The sequence below is a fragment of the Glycine soja genome, chromosome 3 (assembly GCF_004193775.1).
Source record: "Glycine soja cultivar W05 chromosome 3, ASM419377v2, whole genome shotgun sequence".
Lineage (NCBI taxonomy): Eukaryota > Viridiplantae > Streptophyta > Magnoliopsida > Fabales > Fabaceae > Glycine > Glycine soja.
This window is the reverse complement of record NC_041004.1, coordinates 45,190,712-45,215,363: the sequence shown is the minus strand read 5'-3', so window position 1 is coordinate 45,215,363 and position 24,652 is coordinate 45,190,712. Positions and strand designations below refer to the sequence as shown.

The 24,652-nt window shown below is 29.9% G+C and overlaps 4 protein-coding genes and 2 pseudogenes across 5 annotated transcripts; all 6 read left to right on the top strand.

The window, feature by feature from the left end:
• Nucleotides 1-1,292: 1,292 nt before the first annotated feature.
• LOC114405331 lies at nucleotides 1,293-1,877 on the top strand (annotated as a pseudogene).
• A 2,434-nt stretch (nucleotides 1,878-4,311) lies between these two features.
• On the top strand, nucleotides 4,312-6,224 carry LOC114407546 (universal stress protein PHOS32-like). 2 transcript variants are annotated; one of them, XM_028370685.1, is made up of 4 exons: nucleotides 4,312-4,858; nucleotides 5,197-5,303; nucleotides 5,484-5,602; nucleotides 5,849-6,224. In XM_028370685.1, exons 1-4 carry the CDS (start codon nucleotides 4,651-4,653, stop codon nucleotides 5,946-5,948), a joined length of 534 nt encoding a protein of 177 aa, XP_028226486.1. In that variant the 5' UTR covers nucleotides 4,312-4,650; the 3' UTR covers nucleotides 5,949-6,224. The 2 variants fall into 2 exon arrangements, with proteins under 2 accessions (XP_028226486.1, XP_028226485.1); XM_028370684.1 differs by having other exon boundaries at nucleotides 5,182-5,303.
• Nucleotides 6,225-6,913: 689 nt separating this feature from the next.
• Nucleotides 6,914-8,359, top strand: LOC114407545 (AT-hook motif nuclear-localized protein 17-like). The gene has a single exon (XM_028370683.1). The coding sequence runs from the start codon at nucleotides 7,566-7,568 to the stop codon at nucleotides 8,127-8,129; it is 564 nt and encodes a 187-aa protein (XP_028226484.1). The 5' UTR covers nucleotides 6,914-7,565; the 3' UTR covers nucleotides 8,130-8,359.
• A 3,045-nt stretch (nucleotides 8,360-11,404) lies between these two features.
• Nucleotides 11,405-13,110, top strand: LOC114405330 (annotated as a pseudogene).
• Nucleotides 13,111-14,891: 1,781 nt separating this feature from the next.
• On the top strand, nucleotides 14,892-16,504 carry LOC114407547 (AT-hook motif nuclear-localized protein 17-like). Its single transcript, XM_028370686.1, has one exon. The coding sequence runs from the start codon at nucleotides 15,746-15,748 to the stop codon at nucleotides 16,256-16,258; it is 513 nt and encodes a 170-aa protein (XP_028226487.1). The 5' UTR covers nucleotides 14,892-15,745; the 3' UTR covers nucleotides 16,259-16,504.
• A 3,692-nt stretch (nucleotides 16,505-20,196) lies between these two features.
• On the top strand, nucleotides 20,197-22,341 carry LOC114407544. Its single transcript, XM_028370681.1, has 2 exons — nucleotides 20,197-20,408; nucleotides 21,494-22,341. Exons 1-2 carry the CDS (start codon nucleotides 20,339-20,341, stop codon nucleotides 22,078-22,080), a joined length of 657 nt encoding a protein of 218 aa, XP_028226482.1. The 5' UTR covers nucleotides 20,197-20,338; the 3' UTR covers nucleotides 22,081-22,341.
• Nucleotides 22,342-24,652: the final 2,311 nt, after the last annotated feature.

Sequence of the window (24,652 nt, the reverse complement as noted above, 5' to 3'; positions counted from 1 at the left end):
TAAAAAAAGTTGAATTATAACTTGTTTGGGCTAAAATTCAAGGTATTCTATTAAAAAAAAGTCATCACATTTGAATTACAAAATACTGTAATATTATTATGGAGTTAACACACTTAAAAAGACTTTTTAATATACAAAATTTATACTAAAGACTTCATTTATTAATAGTGTATATTTTTATTTTGTAATTAATATTTTTATATTTAATTAAATATTATTTTAAAAAATTAAAAACATTAAAAAGCAAATGTTTTAAAATATAAAAAGTCAAACAATATGTGATTGTAGTAGGAAGAAAGTAAACAAAAATTAAATGATTTAATAAATGAAAATACTTTTTAAATGAATAATTAGAAACAACTCCACATAACACTTTTAGTCTTTTTTTATAAAAAAAAAACACTTCTAATCTTTTTATAAAAAAAAACACTTTTAGTGGAAAAAAATTTAATGTTATCTATTGAAGAAAGGACCAAACCAAAGCCATTTTTCCTTTTCCTTTACTCTCCCTTAATTTCTTTGTCTTTCTCTAACTCACTCATTCTCTATAACATTTTCAATATCCTTCATCATCGCATATCTTTCTCACCCTTAACAAGGGTTCATCTTTCTCTTTTACCTCTAATGACTATGCCTTACATGCCACCGTTGGGTCCTTTCTTTCATCTAAAACCACAACTATTAAACAAGACATGTAGTTGGACCCCAATTTTATTTGTTTCTTGACTTGAACCTTACCTGTGGATCCAATCCATTTCCTCATAACTCTTAGAAAACCATGTTATTCTCTTTGCTTAGTGTAAATTATTCTTCATAGGGACATCAAACAAAATCATTCTATTTTCTTTATATATTTCACTTTTTGTTACCTCACATTTTTAACTTTCTATTTGTCCTTCACTCTAAATATCAAATTCAATATCTTCCATTCATTACTAGTCTCACCTTTAATAACGTTTGAGCTCGATACATTGATTCCATTATCATCCACCTTTTTTTTCCTCTAACAACAACACCTCTTATATTGCTATCAGATATTTCTTTCCCTTGAAAATGCCATCCTCAAATAATGTGTACAATTAAACCACACTTTTGTTTTTTTATTTGAAACTTAGTTGTGGACCCGTCCATCTCAGTCCTTTTAAAAAAAATTAAAACTATTCTCTTAGAAAACATAACCACACACTTACTATATATATTTCTTCATCTTTGTCTTTATCATCACTCCTTATATACCCTTCAATATTGTTTATCCATCTCAAATCTCTTATACATCTTTCTCACCCTCAACCATGGTTGAACCAAGTATTGTAACTCCATTATTTGTCGCCTCGTTTTCTTCCTCTAGAGATAACACCTTTCATATTGATATAGGATCTTCCTTTAACCAAAACTTTCCACCATCAAATAAGACACGTGATAGGCCTTTAGGCTCTAAGAACAAACCAAAACTACCCCTCATGATTAACCAAGACAATGAGCTTGCCCTAAAACCCATTTTCATCAAAGTCTCTAAAAACTCTAATGTGATTTAGGTAGTGGCCCAATTTGCTCGTCGATGATAAGTTAGAATCAAAGTGGAAAGTGCATTTAGGTCTATCTCGAAAGCCATTGTCTATCAAACTCTTCCTGACACTTCTTTTACTTTCATTGTTTATGGACCTTTCACTTTGATTTTCCTCATTGACACTTACATTAATAACAACTATTATGTTGCTTCTTCATCTTTATCATCGTCATCCAATCTCGACCTTTATTGTTCTTTGAGGATTTATTTTTGTTCAATTTTAGGTCAAAGTTTTACTGGGATTGTTGGAGGGAAGACTATTGCAGTCGACAATGTTACTCTGGTAGTTATTATTCTTAAGGAACTTTGAGAATCACAAGGCTAATATCAATGACAGTGGTGATGAAAAGGATAATGATAAGCATAATGCATGTGATCCAAGTGGCATTTGGAAAATATCTAGATTTAATTAATGATATTTATTTTAATTTACTTATTTTTCTTTGTGTTTTTTAAATATTTCATATAGTTTTACGTTTATGAGAAAAAAGATTATGAGTTCAAGAGAGGACAAGGATCTTTTCCAATGATGGTTTATTAGTTTATTATTGTTATTCCTATTATGTATTGTCTTTAGTTATTTTTGTAACCATAGTGGTTTTTAGAATGATCTAGTTGGAATCTTGGATGATGATGATGGTAATTAAAAGTTACTACACACACTATCTATATGTTGTGTTGAAGGTGCAACTTATTTTATTGTTTGACTTTTGTTGTAAGTGGTGATGTTAGTGTCAATGAGTGTGTGTTAGTGTGTGATTCTCGAATTCCATGCAAATGAAGTATTTACTATGTTGAATGTTAAACATGAAGATAAATGAAAGAGAAAGAAGAAACAAGTTCATGTTGATTTTAAGGATAAAGTATGAATGAATGGGTATTGTACATAAATTTTCATTTTTTATTTTTATTATATTTTTATCATATATATATATTCAATTACAAAGTGTTTAAATTGCAAAAACAAAATAAAAAAAATCGAACTTTGCATCCTTCATTTTGTATGATTTGTTAACTCTTTTTAATGGAGTGGACTTGGATTTCATATGGTCAAAGGAAAATGTATTTGTTGCATTCAATGACAAATACATTTAATGTTAAGTATTTTTTAAGATAAAAAAAATTATTTGATAAAATTCACTCAAGATACAAATATAAATAAACTATAAAATGGTCCAAATATCAAGTTGGGAGTTCCATTCTTGTTTTATTGATAAATTCACAAAGGATGTTCTCTTTCAAAATAACCACACAATTAACTTTTTCTGATAAGATAACTATGGAGTTAAGTTTACTCCAGCCAATAACCAATCAAAAATTAATTTTGATGCAAACATTATGATTTTTTTTATTTCCTCCAAGAATTTTAGTACAAGTAAAATAAGTTTTATTCCTCATAATTCCAACAAATACCTATATTTTAAAAAAAAAACTCACAATTCTTAATGTTTTCTTAATTTATGACCTACCATACCCTGTGTTATATAAATAGGTCTTAAAATGCCATATATTCCTTTTGGCCTCCCTATAAAGATCTGACAACATTAAATTTGAGCATATTATTGTGAGGGGATTCTCATTCACCTCACCTATCTCTTGAGAATTTTAGGTGACCGAACCAAAGGTAAATTCACCTTAATTTATTTTTGTGCAAATAAAAATTAATATTTTTCATGCAATGCCATATTTGCTCAACTTTTAAATGTTTATGAATTTTTGCAATCAAAATATGGAACTAATTATGTTATATGTGAGAACAAAAAATATAATTAAGTCAAAGAAAAATATATAAGTTCTTTTTAACCTAGAATGTTCTTTGGTTGAGAATTAAGGAATAATAATTCAAGATAGTAAAATTCATTTAAAGTGGTAACTTCTTTTAATATGTTTTTTCATACGTTTAGACTTAAAGATTGAAATTCCAAATCAAATAAAATTACTTGTTAATTATGTTATAATGTTTATATATTTTTTTTGTGTGAACCAATGTATTTTTTAGCTAAAATTAAAGACTAATTTTTGGATATATTAAGATTCATTGATTGATCTTTTTTAATGAATATTTCTATACACACAAGTCAAGAATTAAACCCATAACTTCATACTTAAAGTCATAATATTATCTATTAATTACGTGATAATATATTGATATATATATGATTTAATTATTTATTTAGTTTCTATAATTTTTAAAATTATCTTTTTTAATCCATATAGTTTATAAGTGAATTTTTTAATTCCTAAAACTTATATTTTAATTCTTAAAAGATTTCTACCATTAAAATTATTTAATTAATAAAGTTAACAAAATTTAACAGCATAAAACTTTTAAAAATTAAAATATAAATTTTAGGAATTAAAAGATTTACTTATTAAATTTCACGAACTAAAAAATTTATTTATTAATTATAAGAAATAAAATTAATAAATTTAAAAATTATAAGAAGTAGATGTGTAATTAAATATATATATATATATATATATATATATATATATATATATATATAATAATATAATATACTAATTTTTTCCTCTTTTAAAACAGTAATCTCAAAAGGCCCACCGAGTTGAAATAATAAAAACCAGAAGCGCAAACCTTGACACCGCCAACAGATTCTACCAAATAACATATTTCACTGCTCAAGTTGGCCATAAACCACGAGCTAGTTCCCAAGCTATTATTAAATGGGTAACGATACTCATACACGAAGTGTATGCAACAATTTTTTTTTTTTTTTTGAGAGATGAGGAAATATATATTGAATGATTTTTTTCTGCACCAAAACAAAGTGAGTAATGAACTAAAATATATAAATTAATAAACTATAAAATTTTTATATAAAGTTATTATAAAAATTAGTTTTTAATGCACATTTATGTTTGCCAGTTTTGTTAATAATATCTTAAAAGTAACCATAAGTTTTAATTGATTAAAGAAAAAAGTTAGACCAAGAATTGGTTTGTAGTTTTCATCATTACTCCGATGAAATAAAGTTACTCATATACCATTAGACTGGTCAAAGCTCGTGAGTCACTTGTCTTTGTTTCTTGTTGAGTAACAACTCAACCTGTGACAGTTTCAAATGAGTGAAGCAACGGCAAGATTCGAACGGCGGGTCCTGGTGGCGGTGGACGAAGGCGAGGAGAGCATGTACGCTCTTTCTTGGAGCCTCAGGAACGTAATTTTCCAAAATTCCAGAGATACCCTTATCCTTCTTTACGTCAAGCCCCCTCATGCCGTTTATTCCCCCTTAGATTCCACTGGCAGGATAGATGATCCTGAAACTCCAGGTTTTCTTTCTTTCTTTCTTTTTGCGTTCTTCTATAATTAGATCAACTGACACAATTATTTTACTTTAATCGGTTATCGTCAAAAGGATAACTTTATCATTTTAGTAATCTTATTTTTACTAAAACAACATTATTTCTCGTAGAAAACATTAGTTGTTCGGGTCCTTTTTATAAGAATTAATTTTTAATATAAGTCTTGTTTTCATATGAATCAAGTTTTAGTGTATTTTAAACCATAACTTGTTTCTTATATATAAAAAAAAGAGTTAGTATTACATATTCCTCTCTCTTTCAGTTTTGGTGAATTAAAGCGGTGGTGTTAGGATGGTTAATTTCAGGATATTTGTTTTCGCCGGACATAAGTGCGGCCATCGAGAAGTACAGCCAAGAAGTGGCAGATTGCGTGTTAGAGAAAGCCAAGAAATTGTGTAAAGATCTCCAAAACGTATGTTGCTCATTTGTCCCACTTGACTTGTTTTGTTTTGATGATAAAGTGTAGCGTGTACGTAGTTTTGTCTTGACCTATATGCCCTTCGAGATTCAACAATTATCTATCTTGTTCTTATCATCATCATGCTCTTTCTCTAGCTAGTTCTAGTTCACTTTTATTATGAGTCTTGAATAGGTCATGGTGGAAACGCGGGTAGAAAGTGGAGACCCAAGGGATGTGATCTGTGATATGTCTCAAAAGTTAGGTGCTGACTTGTTAATCATGGGTAGCCACGGCTATGGAGTTGTAAAGAGGTAGGCACCAAGTTACTCTCAGAATAATTAATTTACATATAATTTTTTAAGAGTTTGTCTCTTAAATTTTGTGATATCAGAATTAGCAAGGGAAAAATAATTTTCCATTACTAAATTTGATTATTATTTCATTAATTTTAGTAGTATATTCCAAAGTATCCTAGTTTGTTTCTTTAATTTTATTTATGTTTCAGAATATATGTGTGAATAGTAGAGTGAAATATGTTTTGGGAACCTGAGTTACAGGGCTTTCCTTGGAAGTGTGAGCAATTACTGCTCACAGAACGTGAAGTGCCCAGTTTTGATAGTCAAGAAGCCAAAACCATCTGCTGGTGCTGGAAAATGATCTGCCACTTTTGTTCTGTTTTTGGGCTTTCTATGTAGAATTTTGTTTTGGGTATGTGTTGTTTTTCCCTATGGCGTAGCTAGTTCTTCTAGGAGGATCTTGTCATGTGGTTGATATTAACGCAGGAAGTACAGGCTTTCTTTTCAGTCTTAGAGAAGATTTTTGAGAATTGTGGATGTCCAAGTGCATAGAGTTAAACTAAGCCTAATGCAGTTTGAGTTAGAAAATTATTGAGGTAACTTTAGATAAATAAATAAGCATATTAACTCGTACGTATTTCAGGTATTTATTGACATAATTAGATTTTCAAAATTGTAAATGTTAATAATTTTGGCATTTATTTTGACCTCCCACCCCCCTTTTCTACTAATTTGGTCCAACTGATCTTTTTAGTTTTTTTTTTTGAAGAAAATCTTTTTAGTTACTAATCTTTTAATTGAAAGGTTTACCAATGTTTTCATTCACTAACACTATTAAAAGAAAATGCCGATTAATATAAATATTTGCCAAGAATATTCTGACGTGTTTTGTGTCAATAGAACAATGATGTATCATTTTATTGTTTTACCTTTCTAATATTAAAGCGTCATTTTAAATATAAATAAAGAAACTCTTTTACGGCATGAATTATGATATATCAGTGTAAAATTGAAAGATCTAAAAATTGTCTTAAAAATACAAAAATAAAACTGGAAATAAAGAAACTCTTTTATTGTTTTGACAAGGACGTGTTTTATAAAACTGGAAATAAAACTGAAAGTTAAATTATCCTACAGAGAAAATATAAAAACAAAACCACTTCCTTCTCATTTACTGTCTTTGTGTTTCTTATCCTTCACATTCTATATCACTTCCAATATATCCATTATCCATTTAAAATCTCACCTTTCAAAATGGTTGAACTTATTACCTTATATCCTATATACTCCACCTCATTCTACCATTTTACATCTAATGATCACACCTTTTATACTACTATCGAAACATTTTTTCTCACCAAAAACTACATTTCAAATTAGGCATGTAATTGGTCCACAATCTTATTTCTTACTTGACTTAAACTTACTTGGGGACCTAATCCATTTCCTCGGTATTCTTAGAAAACCACACTACTCTATTTGATTACTACATAGTATTCAAACAAAGGAACGTCAAACAAAATCATTTGCTTTTCGTTCTCTCTCTTTATATTACTTCGTTGTTCGTTTTGTCCTTCAATCTTAATATCACTTTCAATACCTTTCATCCATTACAAATATCACCCTCAATAATGGTGAGCTTTGTACCTTGATTCCCCTATCCTCGGCCTCTTCTTCTTCTCACAACCCCACTTTGATAATCTCATAATACTATAACCTTTTTCCCCCCTTGAAACTGTCATCCTTAGATAAGACAAATGATGGGACCACATTTTCTCTCTTTTTAACCTTGTGGACCCCACTCATCTCGATTATCTTAAAAAATATAGAACTACTCTCTTAAAAAACAAAACCGTTTCATTCTCATTAACAAACGCTCTCTCTATTTCTCTGCCCTTGTTTCTTTTGCATTCTTTATATCTCCTTCAACATCCTTTATCCATCTCAAATCTGACTACATCTTTCTTACCCTTCAACAATGGTTAACCCAAGTACTATAATTCCCCCATCCTCCGAAGAATACACTGTTCATAATTCTATTGGATCTTCCTCTCACCAAATGCCACCATCCTCAAACAAAGGTTGTGGTAGGCCCCTTGGATCCAAGAACAAGCCAAAAATACCCCTCGTTATTAACCAAGATAGCGATCTTGCCTTGAAACCCATCTTCATTCAAGTCCCGAAAAATTCTGATGTTATTGAGGCCGTGGTCCAATTTGCGCGCCATTGTCAAGTTAGCATCACAGTGCAATGTGCATCTGGGTCTATCTTGGAAGCCACTCTCTGCCAAACTCTTCCTGACACTTCTACTTTCGTTGTTTTTGGACCCTTTACTTTGATTTCCCTCACCGGAACCTACATTAATAATAACCTTTCCGCTTCTTCTTCATCTTTATCATCACCATCTAATCTTGACCATAACTGTTCTTTTACGATTTCCTTTTGTTCAAATTTAGGTCAAAGCTTTAATGGAATTGTTGGAGGAAAGGTTATAGCAGCCGATGATGTTACTGTAGTGGTTACTATTCTCAAAGAACTTTGAGAATCACAAGGCTGTTATCAAAGGTGCTGGTGAGGAAAGGGATAGCAAGAAACCTTATGCATGTCATCCAGATGACAATGAGAATATGTTTAGGTTCAATTATTGTTGTTTGATTTAATTTACCTGTTTTTTTTCTTTTAATATTTCATGTATTTGTACCTCTGTGAGAAAAAGAGATTATGAGTTCAAGGAATGACAAGAATCTTCTCCCATGGTGGTTTATTGGTTTCTTTTTTCTTTTAAAAAAAGAAAATCTCATTATGGTTTGTCTTATATATTCCTAGAAGTATGCTTAATTTTAGATAGATTTATGTCCTTGAAGTCTTGGATGATGGTGATGGTATAAGTTGTGAAACACAGCCTCATTGTCTATGTGTGGGTAAAAGATATAACTTATTTTATTATTGGACATATGATGTATGCAGTGACGCCAATTTGTTTTTGTGTGGAGAGTGTTGACGTGTGAGTTTGAAATTCTATGCAAAGTCCTATTTTGCTATCTGAGATGCTAACATATAGATAAACGAAAGAGATGGAAATAACAAAGTTCACGTTGATTTTATGGCATAAAACATGGATGAATGGTTATTTTATTTTTCCCCCATTCAAATTGATTTCCACATTCATCTATGTAAAGTCGATACAAGTTTTCATTTTTTTTCTTATATTTATTGACTTTTTTTCAATTATATAATGTTCAAATTGCAAAAATAAATATAAGTCCTTCCCTTCATTTTGTAAACTCTTTATGTAAAGTGTAGCTGGATTTCATGTGGTCAAAAGAAAACGTATTTGTTGGATTCAATGACAAATACATTTAATGTTAAGTATTTATTTAATATAGTAAAAGAAGTTATTGTAATGAAGGTCATTCAAACTACAAAGATTGATAAACTATAAAGTGGTCCAGATATAAGTTGTGAGTTTCATTTCTGTTTTATTGACAAATTTGCCAAGAATTTTCTCTCTCAAAATGACAATGGAGTTAAAATTCACCTAAGCCAATTGCTAATGAAAAATAATATTTATAATTATTTAATTCCTCCAAAAAAAATTTATACAAGTAAATCGATTTTATCTGTTTCATAATTCCAACAAATACTTTTTCTCTTCCTTTTTTTAAACACTACCTTTTCTGTTGGTCCCCTTTGAAAGATTTGACAACATTAAATTTGAGTATATTGTTGTGAGGGGATTCTCTTTCACCTCACTTATCTATTGGGATTTTTATGGGATTCAGGTAACTTTTGCTTAACTTTTTGAAAGCCAAAGAGCAAGCCGTGTTATTCTACATTTGCATAAGATTTGTAATGTCATAATTATTGTTAAAAACAAACTTCACTCATGTTATTGCTTTTAAAACCATTAAATATCGTCACACATATAACTTTTACTATAATAAATCTAGACACATCCAACATCTCATGTATTTAACTTAAGTTTTTGGCTATTTGTCAAAATGAACAAATCATATGCATGCCTACATATTGGTTTGTTTGAAAGTAGATGTGCTGAAATTAAACAAGAATTTTCATTAATTCGATAATAATGCTTTTTATAAGGTAAAAAACATTTTCCTTGAATTTTAAATTTATTGCTCACACTTGATCATGTATACCACTTGATCATATGATTTTGAATTGTTAAATAATAATAGATTTATTTTGAATTTGCTCACCGGAGCAGGTAACAAACATATATTTAACTACTTTAAAGCAAGTGAAGGGAAAATAAGAAACTTTGGTTATTGGTAAGAAATTTAACGATTGATATTTCAATACATGCGTGATTTTTATGTATGTGTACGTAATAACTTTTGATTTCCTCGTGGATCGACATTACATACTTACTTTACCTTCTAAAGCGAAAAGAAAAATCCATTGATCGAGAGGGAAGAAAAATGGAGGGACTAGGAAGAAACTCAACACTTAGGGGGAGTTACTTGTTAGGCAGGAGAAAAATTTTAACTTTCTATGGAATTTGAACTTGAAAAATTTAGTTTTGGTACGCATTTTTTTTTTAAAAAAATATTATTAGTAACTATGATTCCTCTAAATCGTTTTTAACTTATATTTTTACAAAATATTCCTGTGGAGGAGGGTGAGAGTCTTATTTTTTAAAATTTAACTTTTGTTTTATTATAATAAAAATATCGTATTACTCATATTAAATAATTTAATATGATAAATAATTAAAATTATCGATAAAAATATTACGTAATTTTTTTATTATTAAAAAATTTACCTAAAAATTCACATGACTAATCAAATAAAATTTGTTTATTCTTAGAATTCATAATTTTCCGAAATCATAATTTTTGGACATGAAAAAACTTATGTTTTACCAGACGTGCCCTTAAGGAAACCATCGGGTACGATGGGTATTAAAAAGGAGAGGAGGGTAAAGGATTGCGATACCATGGGATAGTCTAGAAAAAAGATTTGTGAGTGAGAAAAGTAAGAAACAAAAGTGATGCCAATAGTTAAGCAACTCCCTGAATAAAGCGGCTATGTTTGGTTGCCGCAGTAAGCATTTTGGTCGTCTTCAATTCTACACCCTGAAGCTTGCATTGTTTTGTCACACACGACACGAGCATATCCCGTTTCCTAGGAAAATCCCTTAGGACTAAGGGGTTGTCCTTGTTTCTGCACAAACTCGTCCGAGTCGCATAATTAACATTCTGGTTTTTTCATCAATTTTTCGCCACTTTTCACATTCCCTTCCTTGGTTGGTTTCAAGTGGCATCTACTCTCCAAATTCGGTTTTGGACGTCTGAGGCCGCCACCGCCGCCAGCACTGAACCCTCAACCTCTGATGGGCTCTCACGGGCCAAGGAATTCTGGCCAATAATTGGAACATTCTCAACGCAAACGAAGGCGATTGGAAAAGTCATGCCAGCGCCATAGCTCAATCTATTCACTTGATCAAACGGCGCTTACAGGTAAATAAATAGTCTTTTCCCTCTTAATTAATCATGCTTTAGTTAATTAGCACTGTTTGATAGAACTTGATAAGATGTGTTTGTGGTGGCAGTGAGAAAAATTGAAGGTGATGTTGGATATGTTATCATTCCACTTGAGTAAGGAAGACCTTTGGAATGATCCTGTGCGTGTTGGTAAGATAAGCCGAGAGCATGGCTCGCTCCTGGGAAAAATGAAAGAGGTAAATGCATTCGAACAAGAGTTGCTTGAGCATATTGACATGATAAAGCTTGCGCGCGAAGAGAATCATGCGGATTTGGAATCGTTGGGGACTCACTTCATCTTCTCCTAGGCATGTACTCAACTGTTTTGTTGCTATAATCTTACATGGAAACATCGTATTAAAATCTTAGATAATAGATATGGCTCAACATATTATGAGGTAGATCTTGTTCAAGATTTCTAGAGTTAGATAATCATGCATTGATTGTTTCCCTTTTCAGGAATCATTGAAAGCATTGCTTAACATGAGAAGAAATGCAAAAGAGAAAGAGCTAGAAGCATTGCTTTCTGGGGAGCAAGATTCTTGTTCATGCTACATTGAGGTCATTGCCGTAGATAATGTTTCTGTTATTGCATAATTGGTACTTCAATCTTTATTCATGGACAAGCCAGCAATCTAGGTCTAAGAACATAATGTTGGCATGCTGCACTGGAATATATTGTTACTTTCCCTTTCCAGAACTAGTAAAGCAGTGAACATGGGCTGTGGTTATGTATGTGTCTGCCTGTTGAAGCTTACTGCTTTATAATTTAATATAGGTTCAAGCTGGGGCTGGGGGTATTGAGAGCATGGACTGGGCTGCAATGGTCATGTAGATGTATAAGTTATGGGCACAGCGACGTGGATATAAAGTAACTGTAGTGGATGAAATGCCTGGTGAGATTACAGGAATCAAGGTTCTTCTTCATACCATCCTTCATAAGTTACTTAAAAATTATTTTGCAAATTTTCCTCATAAGGATTGCATGCTTGGATGCACGACCCATGGTTACCTCCCCTAATGTGACTGTTGTTTCTGATTTTCAAGTTCTAAGTTGCTTAACTTGCATAGTATTTAAACTTCAAACATAATTACCATTAGGATTCCGTTTCCATTTGGAGCCTCTAGTTTTTGCCTTTGAATCTTATTCCCGTGTGTTATATTTTCTATTGAAGGGAACTGCTAGTTTCTGAATATATGGGTCTATTTGTTTTTCAGCGAGCTACCATCAAAGTAGATGGTGAGTTTGCATTTGGATATGCCAAAGCAGAAATAGGAGTGCACAGGCTGGTAAACATATCACCTTTTGACAGTAATAAGCACCGGCATACTTCATTTGCTGCTGTGGCAGTGATTCCAATTCCTGGTGATGGATCTACCCATGTACAAATTAATGAATCTGATCTTCGTATTGAACGATTTCGTGCTGGTGGCCAACATGTTAACACAACTGAGAGTGCTGTAAGAATAGTTCATATTCCTACAGGAGTAACTGCAACTTGTCAGAATGAGAGGTATGAAATATGAGCACTTATTCATTTATTGATTGTGTTGTGTTATTAGATTTTGAATTTGGGTATTATTTAAAAACAGACCGCAGCATCAGAATAAGGCTTCAGCGATGGCTGTACTACTTCAGTCAAAGATAAGACCAACTGGAGATTGCACGCCAGGCACAGTTGAATGCACAACATACACAATCTCTTACTGACATAACATGGGGCAGTCAGATTCCTAGTTATGTTCTCCATGTAGTTTTGAGATTGTACATATCCCCCCTTCCCCCTTTTTCTGGTAGGCTTTGATGACCTTATCGTATGGTGAAAGATCTTAGAACTAACTATGAGGTTTCAGATCCTCACTCTGTTCTTGAGGGAGATCTAGACGGTACCTTTCATTTCTTTATTTTTTTTTTCCTTTTAAAATTAGAAATATCTACAAAGTGACCAAGTGGCGAGTAAACTTGAGTTGGTGGTTAAAGGGTTTTCTGTGATGTCAAGAGTTTCATTTAGAGAATCTCCAACCCAATACCTATTTTTTTTTTTTTACAACACCCAATACCTCTGTTTGGGTTCTTAAAAAATATTAAAAATATAATGTTTGATAGATAAACACTTAACACTTTTATGTTTTTTTAGTTTAATTTCTATACATTGAATCAATTAAAAAAAATTGTGATAAACACGACTTTTAAGATTTTTTTTTGTGATGATTTACAATTTTAAGATAGTTGTTATTAAAGTTGATAAACATGTTATATATAATCATAAATATAATAATTTATGATTAGATTATAATATAAAAAATAAACTATCCCATCATGAATTATTTACTGTTTTATTTATTATTTTTTTATTTTTATTTTTTGTCATTATTGGTGTAAAATATTCATGAGTTTTGCCCATTAATATATTTTACTTTTATATCTTTGTCAAGCGTCTACAAGCACTTTCTCTCTAAAAAAAAGCATCTACAAGCATTAGTTAATTTTTACGGTTTCAATATTGAAAGATCAACGAACTATAAACGTAGAAATTGAAAAAATCCTTAAGAAATCAAAACATGTCATTGAGGTTTATGAATCTCAATTAATTTTTTTTTAAATTATGCATTACTCATGTATAATATTTTTTTTTATATTTTTAGATACATAAATTCTCTATCTTTTATATTCGATATATTTTATTGCTCCATTCCATGTTTAATACATAAGAATTTTCATTCACCAATATTTTTTTTAAGAATTTTCAATTAGAATCCATGCTATTGTGAGAAATATATCAAAATATACTAGTGAACGTAAGTGTTACTAATCACTATTGCTATTTTCTTCTGTAAGATATATCTTCTATTTATGGGGTATTTAGATAAGTGTTCTTTCAAATTTTTAAAAAAGAGAACTGAAATATAATTCATTTTGGCTAAAATTTAAGGTATTCGTTATAGAAGTAATGACATTCTACTAAAAAAAGTCATTACATTTGAATTGAGAATAACTACAATATTGTGGAATCAACTCTCTTAATAAGACTTTTTCATACATAAATTTCATAATTAAGACTGGATGTATTAATAGTGTAATTAAATATGTATTTTTCATATATATATATATATATATACACATTATTTTCTGTTTAATATTTATATGTGTAGTTAAATATGGATTTTTCCTATTCATTAAAAATAATTTATTTTATTTTTAATTATTTTAAATAAATAAGTATAAAAACATAAAAAATGTTTAGAAATATAAAAAGTCAAACAACATATATTTTGGTAAAAGAAAATTAAATGATATAATAGATTAAAATATTTTTAAATAAAAAATCAGAGAAATTGCATGTAGCATTTTTAGTGGAAAATATTTAATAGTATTCATTGATGATATACAATGAATGTAGTAAATGACAAGAAAAAGCTTAAAACCATATTTAATACCATTTGACTAATCCTAAACTTTTTTTAGCTTACCTAAACTTAAATTCTAACAAAGGAAAACTTAGAGCCTTAAATCATTAGTTACATAATACATAAACAGCCTCACAATTTAATTTATTTTCTTTTCACTTATCACTTACCTATAGTGCCCATCTATCTTCTTGATTCTCTTAGATAATGAAAAAAAAATCTCTTTAATCACAAAAAATTATCCCATAATGAAAAATCAAACAAAAACTATTTCCTTCTCCTTTACTCATTCTTTATTTCTTTGTATTTCTCTATTTCCTACACTCTGTATATAACTATCAATATTCTTCATCCATATCAAATCTCAAACAACTTTTCACTCTTAACAATGGTTCAACCTAATACTTTAATTCCCTTATCCACTACATCTTCCTCCTCCTCCCCATTCTCGCTTTCCTTTGATGACATTGTCTTTCATAACATTATTGGTTCTTCTTTTCACCAGAAATCATAACCCTCAAATAAGGCATGTGGTTGCCCATAATCTTGTCTTTTTTATTTTTACTTAAATCTTAAATCTGGACACTAGCTATCTCCTCAATTTTTCTATTAAAAGAAACTACTTTCTTTGATTATTGTAAATTATCCTACAAAGAGAACATCAAAATAAAAACCTTTTTCCTTCTCATATACTCTCCTCAATTTCTTTATTTTTCTCTTTCTCCCACTTTTGTCATTCTCTATAAGCCTCTTAATATCTTTCTTCCATCTAAATTTCACGCTTAAAAAATGATTGAACTAGGCACCTTAATTCACCTATCCTCCATATTCGCATCCTCTCCTTCCTCTTGGCCCACAATCTTATTTCTTACTTGACTTAAACTTCACTGTTCATTTTGTCCTTCACTCTTTATATCACTTTCAATATCTTTCAACCATTACAAATATCAACTTGGTACCTTGATTCCCTCATCCTCCACCTCTTCTTCCTCTCACTACCCCACCTCTCATAATTCTACAACTTTTTTCCCTTGAAATTGTGGGACCACACTTTTTCTCTCTCCCTTGTGGACCCTACTAATCTCGATTATCTTAAATAAATAGAACTACTCTCTTAGAAAACAAAACTACTTCATTCTCATTAACAAACACACTCTCTCTATTTCTTTGTCTTTGTATTTTTTCTTCATTCAACATCCTTTATCCATCTCAGATCTGACTACATCTTTCTCACCCGTCAACAATGGTTAACCCAAGTACTATAACTCCCCCATCCTCCGAAGAACACACTTTTCATAATGCTATTGAATCTTCCTCTCACCAAATACCACCATCCTCAAACAAGAGTCGTGGTAGGCCCCTTGGATCCAAGAACAAGCCAAAAATACCCCTCGTTATTAACCAAGATAGCGATCTTGCCTTGAAACCCATCTTCATTCAAGTCCCGAAAAATTCTGATGTTATTGAGGCCGTGGTCCAATTTGCGCGCCAATGTCAAGTTAGCATCACAGTGCAAAGTGCATCTGGGTCTATCTTGGAAGCCACTCTCTGCCAAACTCTTCCTGACACTTCTACTTTCGTTGTTTTTGGACCCTTTACTTTGATTTCCCTCACCGGAACATACATTAATAATAACTGTTCTTTTAGGATTTCCTTTTGTTCAAATTTAGGTCAAAGCTTTACTGGAATTGTTGGAGGAAAGATTATTGCAGGCGATGATGTTAATGTGGTGGTTACTATTCTCAAAGAACTTTGAGAATCACAAGGCTGGTATCAAAGGTGCTGGTGAGGAAAGGGATAGTAGCAAGAAACCTTATGCATGTCATCTAGATGACAAGTAGAATATGTTTAGGTTCAGTTATTGTTGTTTGATTTAATTTACCTGCTTTTTTTTTTCTTTTTTTGTTTTTTCTTTTACTATTTCATGTATTTGTACCTTTACCAGAAAAAGAGATTATGAGTTTAAGAAATCACAACAATCTTATTCAACTGTTGTTTATTAGTTTTTTTTTTTTAATTCTCATTATGGTCTGTCTTATATATTTCTAAAAGTATGATTAGTTTTAGATTTATCTTGTTGAAGTCTTAGATGATGGTGATGATATAAGTTCTGAAACACACCCTCATTTTCTATGTGTGTTAAAAAGATATAACTTATTTTATTATTGGGCTTATGATGTATGTAGTGATACTAGTGCCAATTTGTTTGTGTGTGGTTTTGAGATTCTAAATAGAAGACATATTTTTTTGCTATCTGAAATGCTGACGTGTAGATAAATGTAAGAGAAGGAAATAAAAGTTCAGGTTGATTTCATGGCATAAAATATAGATGAATAGGTATTTTATTTTCTCACATTCAAATTGATTTCCACATTCATTTATGTAAAGTCCATACATGTTTTCATTTTTTTCTTATATTTATTGACTTTTTTCCCAGTTATATAATGTTCAAATTGCAATAATAAATCTAACTCCTACCCTTCATTTTGTATGATTTTTTAAAACTCTTTATGTAACGTGTAGCTGGATTTCATGTGGTAAAAAGAAAACGTATTTGTTGGATTCAATGACAAATACATTTAATGTTAAGTATTTATTTAATATAGTAAAAGAAGTTATTGTAATGAAATCATTCAAACTAAAAACATTGATAAACTATAAAGTGGTCCAAATATCAAGTTGTCAGTCTCATTTCTGTTTTATTGACCAATTTGCAAAGAATTTTCTCTCTCAAAATAACCACACAATTAACTTTATTGTATAAGATGAGAAGGGGTTAAAATTCACCTAAGCCAATTGCTAATAAAAAATAATATTTATGCAAGGATTGTGATTATTTAATTCCTCCAAAAAAAATTATACAAGTAAATCAATTTTATCTCTATTTCATAATTCCAACAAATACCTTTTTTCTTCCTTTTTTTAAACACTACCTTTTCTCTTGGTCTCCTTTAAAAGATTTGAAAACATTAAATTTGAGTATATTGTTGTGAGGGGATTCTCATTCACCTCACTTCTCTATTAGGATTTTTATGGGACTCAATCAAAGATAAATTTTGCTTAACTTTTTAATTCCAAAGAGACATGCCGTGTTATTCTATATTGTATAAGATCTGTAATGTTATATGTTTGCATGTTATTGTTAAAAACAAACTTCACTCATGTTATTGCTTTTAAAATTATTAGATATCATTACACATTATTTAGTATTATAACTTTTACTATAATAAATTTAAAGACATCTATCAACAAATTATTGATCTGACTCTTCTCTTAAAAAAATGTGACTAAGAGAGAAAATCTCACTAAAAAGTAATTAAATTTTTCACATCAATATCATGCTATTAAAAAACAAATCTAAAGACTTTCAACATCTCATATACTTGCCTACATATTTGATTTGTTTGAAAATAGATGTGTTGAAATTAAACAAGTTTTTTGCATTAATTCGATAATAATGTTTTTTATAAGGTAAAAAACATTTTCATTAAATTTTAAACTTATTGCTCACACTTTATCATATAACCATTGTGCAAACATAAGATTTTGCATTGTAAAATTATAATAGAATTATTTTTTTCGCAATTTGATCACATGCTACCAGAGCACGTAGCAAACATGTATTTAACTACTTTAGAGCAGTAAAGAGAAGATAAGAAACATCAGTTATTGGTAAGGGATTGAACGATTGTTGTTTCAACACATGACTCAGAAAAAGATAGCATCTAAATCTGATAAAGAGCCCATGAATATATGGACGAATTTGTGTTTTTCTGTTGTTACACTCATGAATCTAACCGTAAATCAACTTTAACGGCAAGTGCTTTTTTTTGAAACTTGGATTAGTCGTTAAAGGGGTTTATATGATGTCACAAGTTTGATGGGTTTGAGAAATCGTTTCGTTGAACGTATTCAGGGCGGATTCATCAGGATTTCATGGCAGGGGGCCAAAATTAAGCATTAAAACTCAAAAAAAATATTTATATTGGAATATTTTTTAAAATGAATTAGGAATATTTAATAATTTACATAGAAAATATTAAACATATTTTTAAAGATCCAAAATTACAAATGATAATTACCGATTCAAAATATCACCGAAAACTTTAATGAATTTATAATAAAAAATGTATTTATGTTAACCATATATTTTTTACAAAAATTTCTATTAATTATATTCTAAAAATATACCTAATTAGAATAAATTGTGTTACTTATTAAATTGTCTTTTAGAAAAATAGTAACCAACATCATTAAAGAATAATTAACTTTCAAATAGAAGAAGAAAAACATTTATCATGATCAAGACTATAAGTTTAATTGAAAACAAATTATAACAAATCTTTAGTGTAACAGATATCTTATTTATTTTTCTAAGATTTATATTAAACACGGGTTTGAAAGCACAATGAAACCTTACAATAGTAAGAATTAAAAACAAAGACGAGAAACAAATATAATATAAAAAATAATGATAAAAAGATGAAATGTTTGTTGATGTGTTTCAAAATTTAATTAAGTTGTTAATCTTGTATATAGTTTGTAAGTTTAACCCATTGATAAAAAGGTTAATAAAATCGTTTGGTTACAAACTACAATTATTTATAATTTTTAAAATAATAATAACAATGAGAACATACCAATGATGTTATTTATATATTTAATTAATTTTTTAAAATAAATAATTAATTAATATTAGTTTGTTTAGCATTATCTAACAATAAAAAAACAAATTGAAAAAATTGAGGGGGGCTAAGGTGCCCCTGGATATGCCGTAAGGTGCACCTCTCAACATAACGGGCCGTTTTCTCAAAAATATAAAGGAATTAATTATTTTTTCATTTCATTTGTGTCTAGGGATGTGGGTGTTGAAGGAGTTTTCATATGGTATCCAAACATGAAACATATATGCACTCAATGTATGTATAAGAATGCGTTGTCTTTTCTGTTTCACACTTTTCAACATGACAGGAGGAAAGTGTAACTTACGTTCAATGGACATCTAACGTGAGTACAAAATATCCTTAGCCCTTAGTAAAATTCTTCGTTGGCAATGGTAAGCCTGTTATGCTAAAGACATCTTTAAGGATGGAAATGTCATACGATTGAAGTAGTGGCAATCAATACTGTATAGTCTCAGTTGGAGGAAATTTAGAGAAATTCTTTTCCACAAATTTCTAACAAATAATACTAAGGATAATTGTTTTGAATACCAAATAAAGCAAAAATAATTGCCGTAAAACCATGTAAATTAAATACTATTTTAAAAGAAAAAAAAAGAAGAGAAAATGATATCACCTTTGGCGGTTCATAAAAATGATGAAGTTGATTGAAAGAAAAGGATGAAGGTAAAACTTTTATAAGGGAAAAAACACGTGGGTGATATTCGTAAAAGGTTTAAACATGTTTTAGTTTTTAAAAATGTATATTTGTTATTTTAATTTTATATATTTTTTAATCTCTAAATTTAATGGAAATAGCTTGTTTTTATAAAAAAAAATGAAAGGAGTATTTTTGTATTTTTAAAAAACTAAAACTAAAAAAATAAATAAAACCACACCGACTTGCACAGCGCTGAATTGACTAGCCCATTTTGATGCCCAAAATAAGCCCATTTTAACACTCCTGTTGGGCCATTGTACAGCCTATTATCAATGTAGTGCATTTTCACAACTGATAAGTGATTGCCTGAACCTTAAACCAAGAATGTTTTGTTAAGATTCTTCCCTCTCATCGAAGCCTTCAAGGCCTCTTTATCTTTAATTTATCATCATAGTTTATACTTTATAGTAATTTATAATTCGGTTAGATTCCCTTTTACCGTTATTGCCATGCCATGGATTTCCAGAAGAAGAGGGTTCAGTTTCTAGCCTTTGTCGCTGCCATCATTGCTCTTAGCATTACAGGTGCTTACCTAACTTTTCATTGCCTATTATTCAATGTATTCTATTATTGCTGTTGCAATTCAATTTCCTTTTTCCTTCTTTTTGAAGCATTCGACATTAATGTCATCTAATTACAGACATTAACGAGATTCATAATTCATATATATAGCAGACATCGCATGATTTAACTCCTGCATCTCCACCCTTTTTAGTTGCGTAGAAAATCAGGGAAAGAGAAGGACCACCAGAAAGAAAATTCGGATCCTTTTTATCGTTCAAATGCTAATTACTCGCAATCTCGCATGAGGCTCGATTGAACAGTGAACAATAATTGCTTACTTATCTTCGTGAACGTTTTGGGATCAATTAATTACATTAATTTGGGGGAGTTTGCATAATCGCGTTCTTTTTATTTTTAGAAATATCTAAATTAATTGCAGATATTGTTGGGTGAAGTAAGGAATCAGTTCTCTGACCATCAAATACGCTGTTTTGTTATCATTCTGGGACAACCATGATTGTTCCCATTTCCCATCTTAGTAACATTGCTTAGAGGATTTCTCGGTGCTGAATTTGGAAAATTTACTTACTTAAACTTCCCAATTGATTGAGGACATAAATCTGTCTTTTCTAGCATGGTTTGTTTTGTGTATATATTTTGTTTTTATTATGTCATCATGAAGATGGCAGATTTGCCTCCTCTAAAGTAACAAGGGTAAAAGATTAAAATAAGTAATTTCAGTGATTGATGATAAAATCAACGATTAATATTTCAATGCATTCATGATTTGTTATATGTATACAACTACAAGTGTACATGTAATGTCAACAATTAATCTTCTCACAAAAATTACTTTACCCTTTAAAAATAAATTTCTCACTTAGATCAGCCAGATCCTAATATGGCAACTTGTTCCTTCCTATAAATTTAACAATTCAAGTACAGTTGTTTTCATCTTTAACTGTGGAAGCCCTTCAGAAGCAGTGTCTGCTTATTACTTATACATACTAAGGTAGCTTGTTGCTCATAACCCTGAAGCTGAAAAATGTTTATTTCTATTGCTTATTATTACTCATGACAATATACAGTTTTGCTCCTATTTCAGCTGAAAAATGCAGGCAGCTAGTTGGCGAGAAGGCATCATCCCAGAGTGGAAAGTTTACATTCCTAAATTGCTTTGACATGAGTTCTGGAACATTAGCATGTAGTGTGAAGGAAAGTGTGAAGCTCTACTTCTACAATATTAGAGCTGCTCATGTTGAAGGAGCAAGGCATGATGCATTGCAGTCTGCCCTTGTTGATGCTTTGAAGCAGGGAATGTCACAAAGTGCTTCAGCAAAATATGCTAAGAAAGAAGGTGACAAGGCAGCAAAATTGGCTTCCCGTAAAGCCAGGCGCATTATAGGTCCCATCATCTCTTCAGGGTGGGATTTTTTTGAAGCTGTTTACTATGGTGGTACTCTCACTGAAGGGTTCCTCAGGGGAAGTGGCACTTTGTTTGGTACTTATGCTGGAGGCTTCCTTGGGGAGCAAAGGCTTGGGAGATTTGGTTACCTTGTTGGGAGTCACTTGGGTAGTTGGATTGGAGGTAGAATAGGGCTAATGCTCTATGATGTGGCTAATGGAGTGCATTTCTTGTTGCATTCTGTTCAATCACTTGGAAGTGATCCAAGTTCAAGAAACTTAGGCTAACCATCAAGAAAATTAATTCTGAAGCAACTACAAGTTCCTTTTTACATGACACTTCTGTTTATGTTCAGTTCTAGAGGTTATGTTCATAAATTTTGAATTTACTATCTAGCAGAGCTACGACACAAAAGAAGATTCTCAATTGAGTATATGTAAGTGGTAAGTTTACTCAATTGAGATATTTGTCATTTTCTTACATTTAATTGGATGTATATGTAATTTTACAAGTGTTTATAAATTGGTTTTTCTTTAACGTTTCTGCTCAGGTGTTGTATATGAAAACATTCTTAATTCACCAAACGAAAAGTATAAAACATGCTTTTTCCTTCTTAATTTTCAAACATATAATGCATATTCACTTCATAGGTTTTCTTTCCTACATGTTACATGTCATTGCTTCTCCTTTTCTCTTCTTGGTCAACCTTCCACCATTACATTTCTTAAATTCAAATATAGGGATTCTTGTTGCTAATTAATTTTTCAATTAAATTGTAAAGGAAATGATAATAATATGTAAGAGAACATACATCTTTTTTTTTTCTCTTGAATAATAAGATATAATTATATTGGAGAGAAAAAAAATTGTTTTGATGTTTCATTATGATTAATGGGTAGGGTTTGGCTTAGACAAGAGTTGAGTACGTACAGTAATTAAAAGCCTAAAAGGAGAGGTTTCTTATAACATGACAAATCATTGTTTGAATTTTTTTATGTGAGATGTGTTTAAATTTAATATTCAAATAAGATTAGTTTTGAAGAATACTTATTGGTAACTAAAAATAATGATTGAATTTGGTAACTTTCTATTACATTTGGTCTTTTAAACTTTAACTTATTTTTTTTCTTTCTTTTTTTTACCAAATTGTATCATATTATTTTAGAACCATAATTAGCGAAAACATAGTAAATTAATGGTTTAATTAAGTACGACCTTGGTTAGTGAGAATAACACAATAATTTATCGGCTTTTAGTTTTACTGTTTATTATAAATTAAAATAATAATTTGTTTCCATTAAGTTATCTATATATATATATATGAAATATTACATATTTATTACATTTTTAAGATATTAAATATTTGTATTATTATTCATAATTTTATATATTATTTCTTAATATGTTCTTAGAACCGTATAATAAAATAATTCAAAAGACACACGAGTAATAATTTCTTGAAAATAAGTATTAAAGTAATGTTGTTAACTCACAAGCTTGCTCTATGTCAGGTTCTTTTAGAAACTAGTACGTATTTAATTTAGCTTATTTTAAAGAGAATAATTATTTTCTTCCTTAAAGAATTTTTCGAAATGTGATTATTATTTTTTTTAAAAAAAGATTATTATCCGACATACAATTACTATGGTGTCTGTAATGATATCTGAGGTGAGTTAATTTTTTCAAAGGGGAAGTAATTTGTTTGATATTTGTGAATTGCATGTTGATTATTGTTTTCCCCCAAGATTATTGGTTAAATTAGGATTTTATTGTGTACTATTTAATATTTTATAATAAATAATTTATTTAATTAAGTTTTTGGCTTCTCCTTTTTTCAGAATTTAATTCTTAGTCTCTCATATTAATTTTGACAAATTTTAATCCTCAATTAATTTTCCACCATACTTTTAGTCCCTAATGTTAGAATACCCACGTGGATGTGCAATTTTATTTGATATATATTATTTTATTCTTTGAGCAAACACTTCATAATGTTTTAAAGCTTTTATTAACTCAATTAATATTGAAAATGAAATACTAAATATTTTTTTCAGCTTTAATTTATCAAATTCAATGTTTTTTTATTTAATAATTATTATTTTAAAATCTTTTATAAATAATATTACTCTCTCCATTCTCGTTTGTTTGTAGTAAAAGAGCTAAAAATATACAATTAATGCTCTCTGAAAATGGTTGACTAATTTTTTATTATACCATACTTATTATCTCTTATATTAATTAATTTCTAAAAAATACATTAATTAATTGTTAAGGGTGGAATTGAAAAAAAAAGTCAATTAGCATTGTAAAACGCCAATCAAGATAAAACAAAAAAAATGTTTGCTAAAATGTCAAACAAAAAAAGCACTTGCTAACAAAAAAATAGTATAAACTAATATTGTAAATATCATGAAATATAATTCATAAACAATAAGTGGTTGGAAATAGGGTTGAATGCCCTTAAAACAACTATTCTCTTCAGTTTTAAGGCGAGCAGTACATCTGCCCCTCCTTCATCCAACGTGCATCCGCTCCTACTACGACCAGGAAAATGGTCAACACTGGGTACAGCGCCTGCACGTTAATGCGTTCATAGATGCAAAATAACCAACAAACTTGGCACAGTTCATGAATAGTTAGGTCTTTCAAGAATGTTGTTAGGGTTTTATTAGTCATCATATCTATGAAAAAGATTTTATTTGAACACAATACCAATCTCCGCGCCATGAAATTAAAAAAAAAAACCTTTCTGACTATAGATTAAAAGATATTTATTATAAAAAAATATATGCAAAATATCAGTAAGACCTTATAATTCCATGAAATTGGTTATTTTCTATCCCTATAAGCATAGATGTA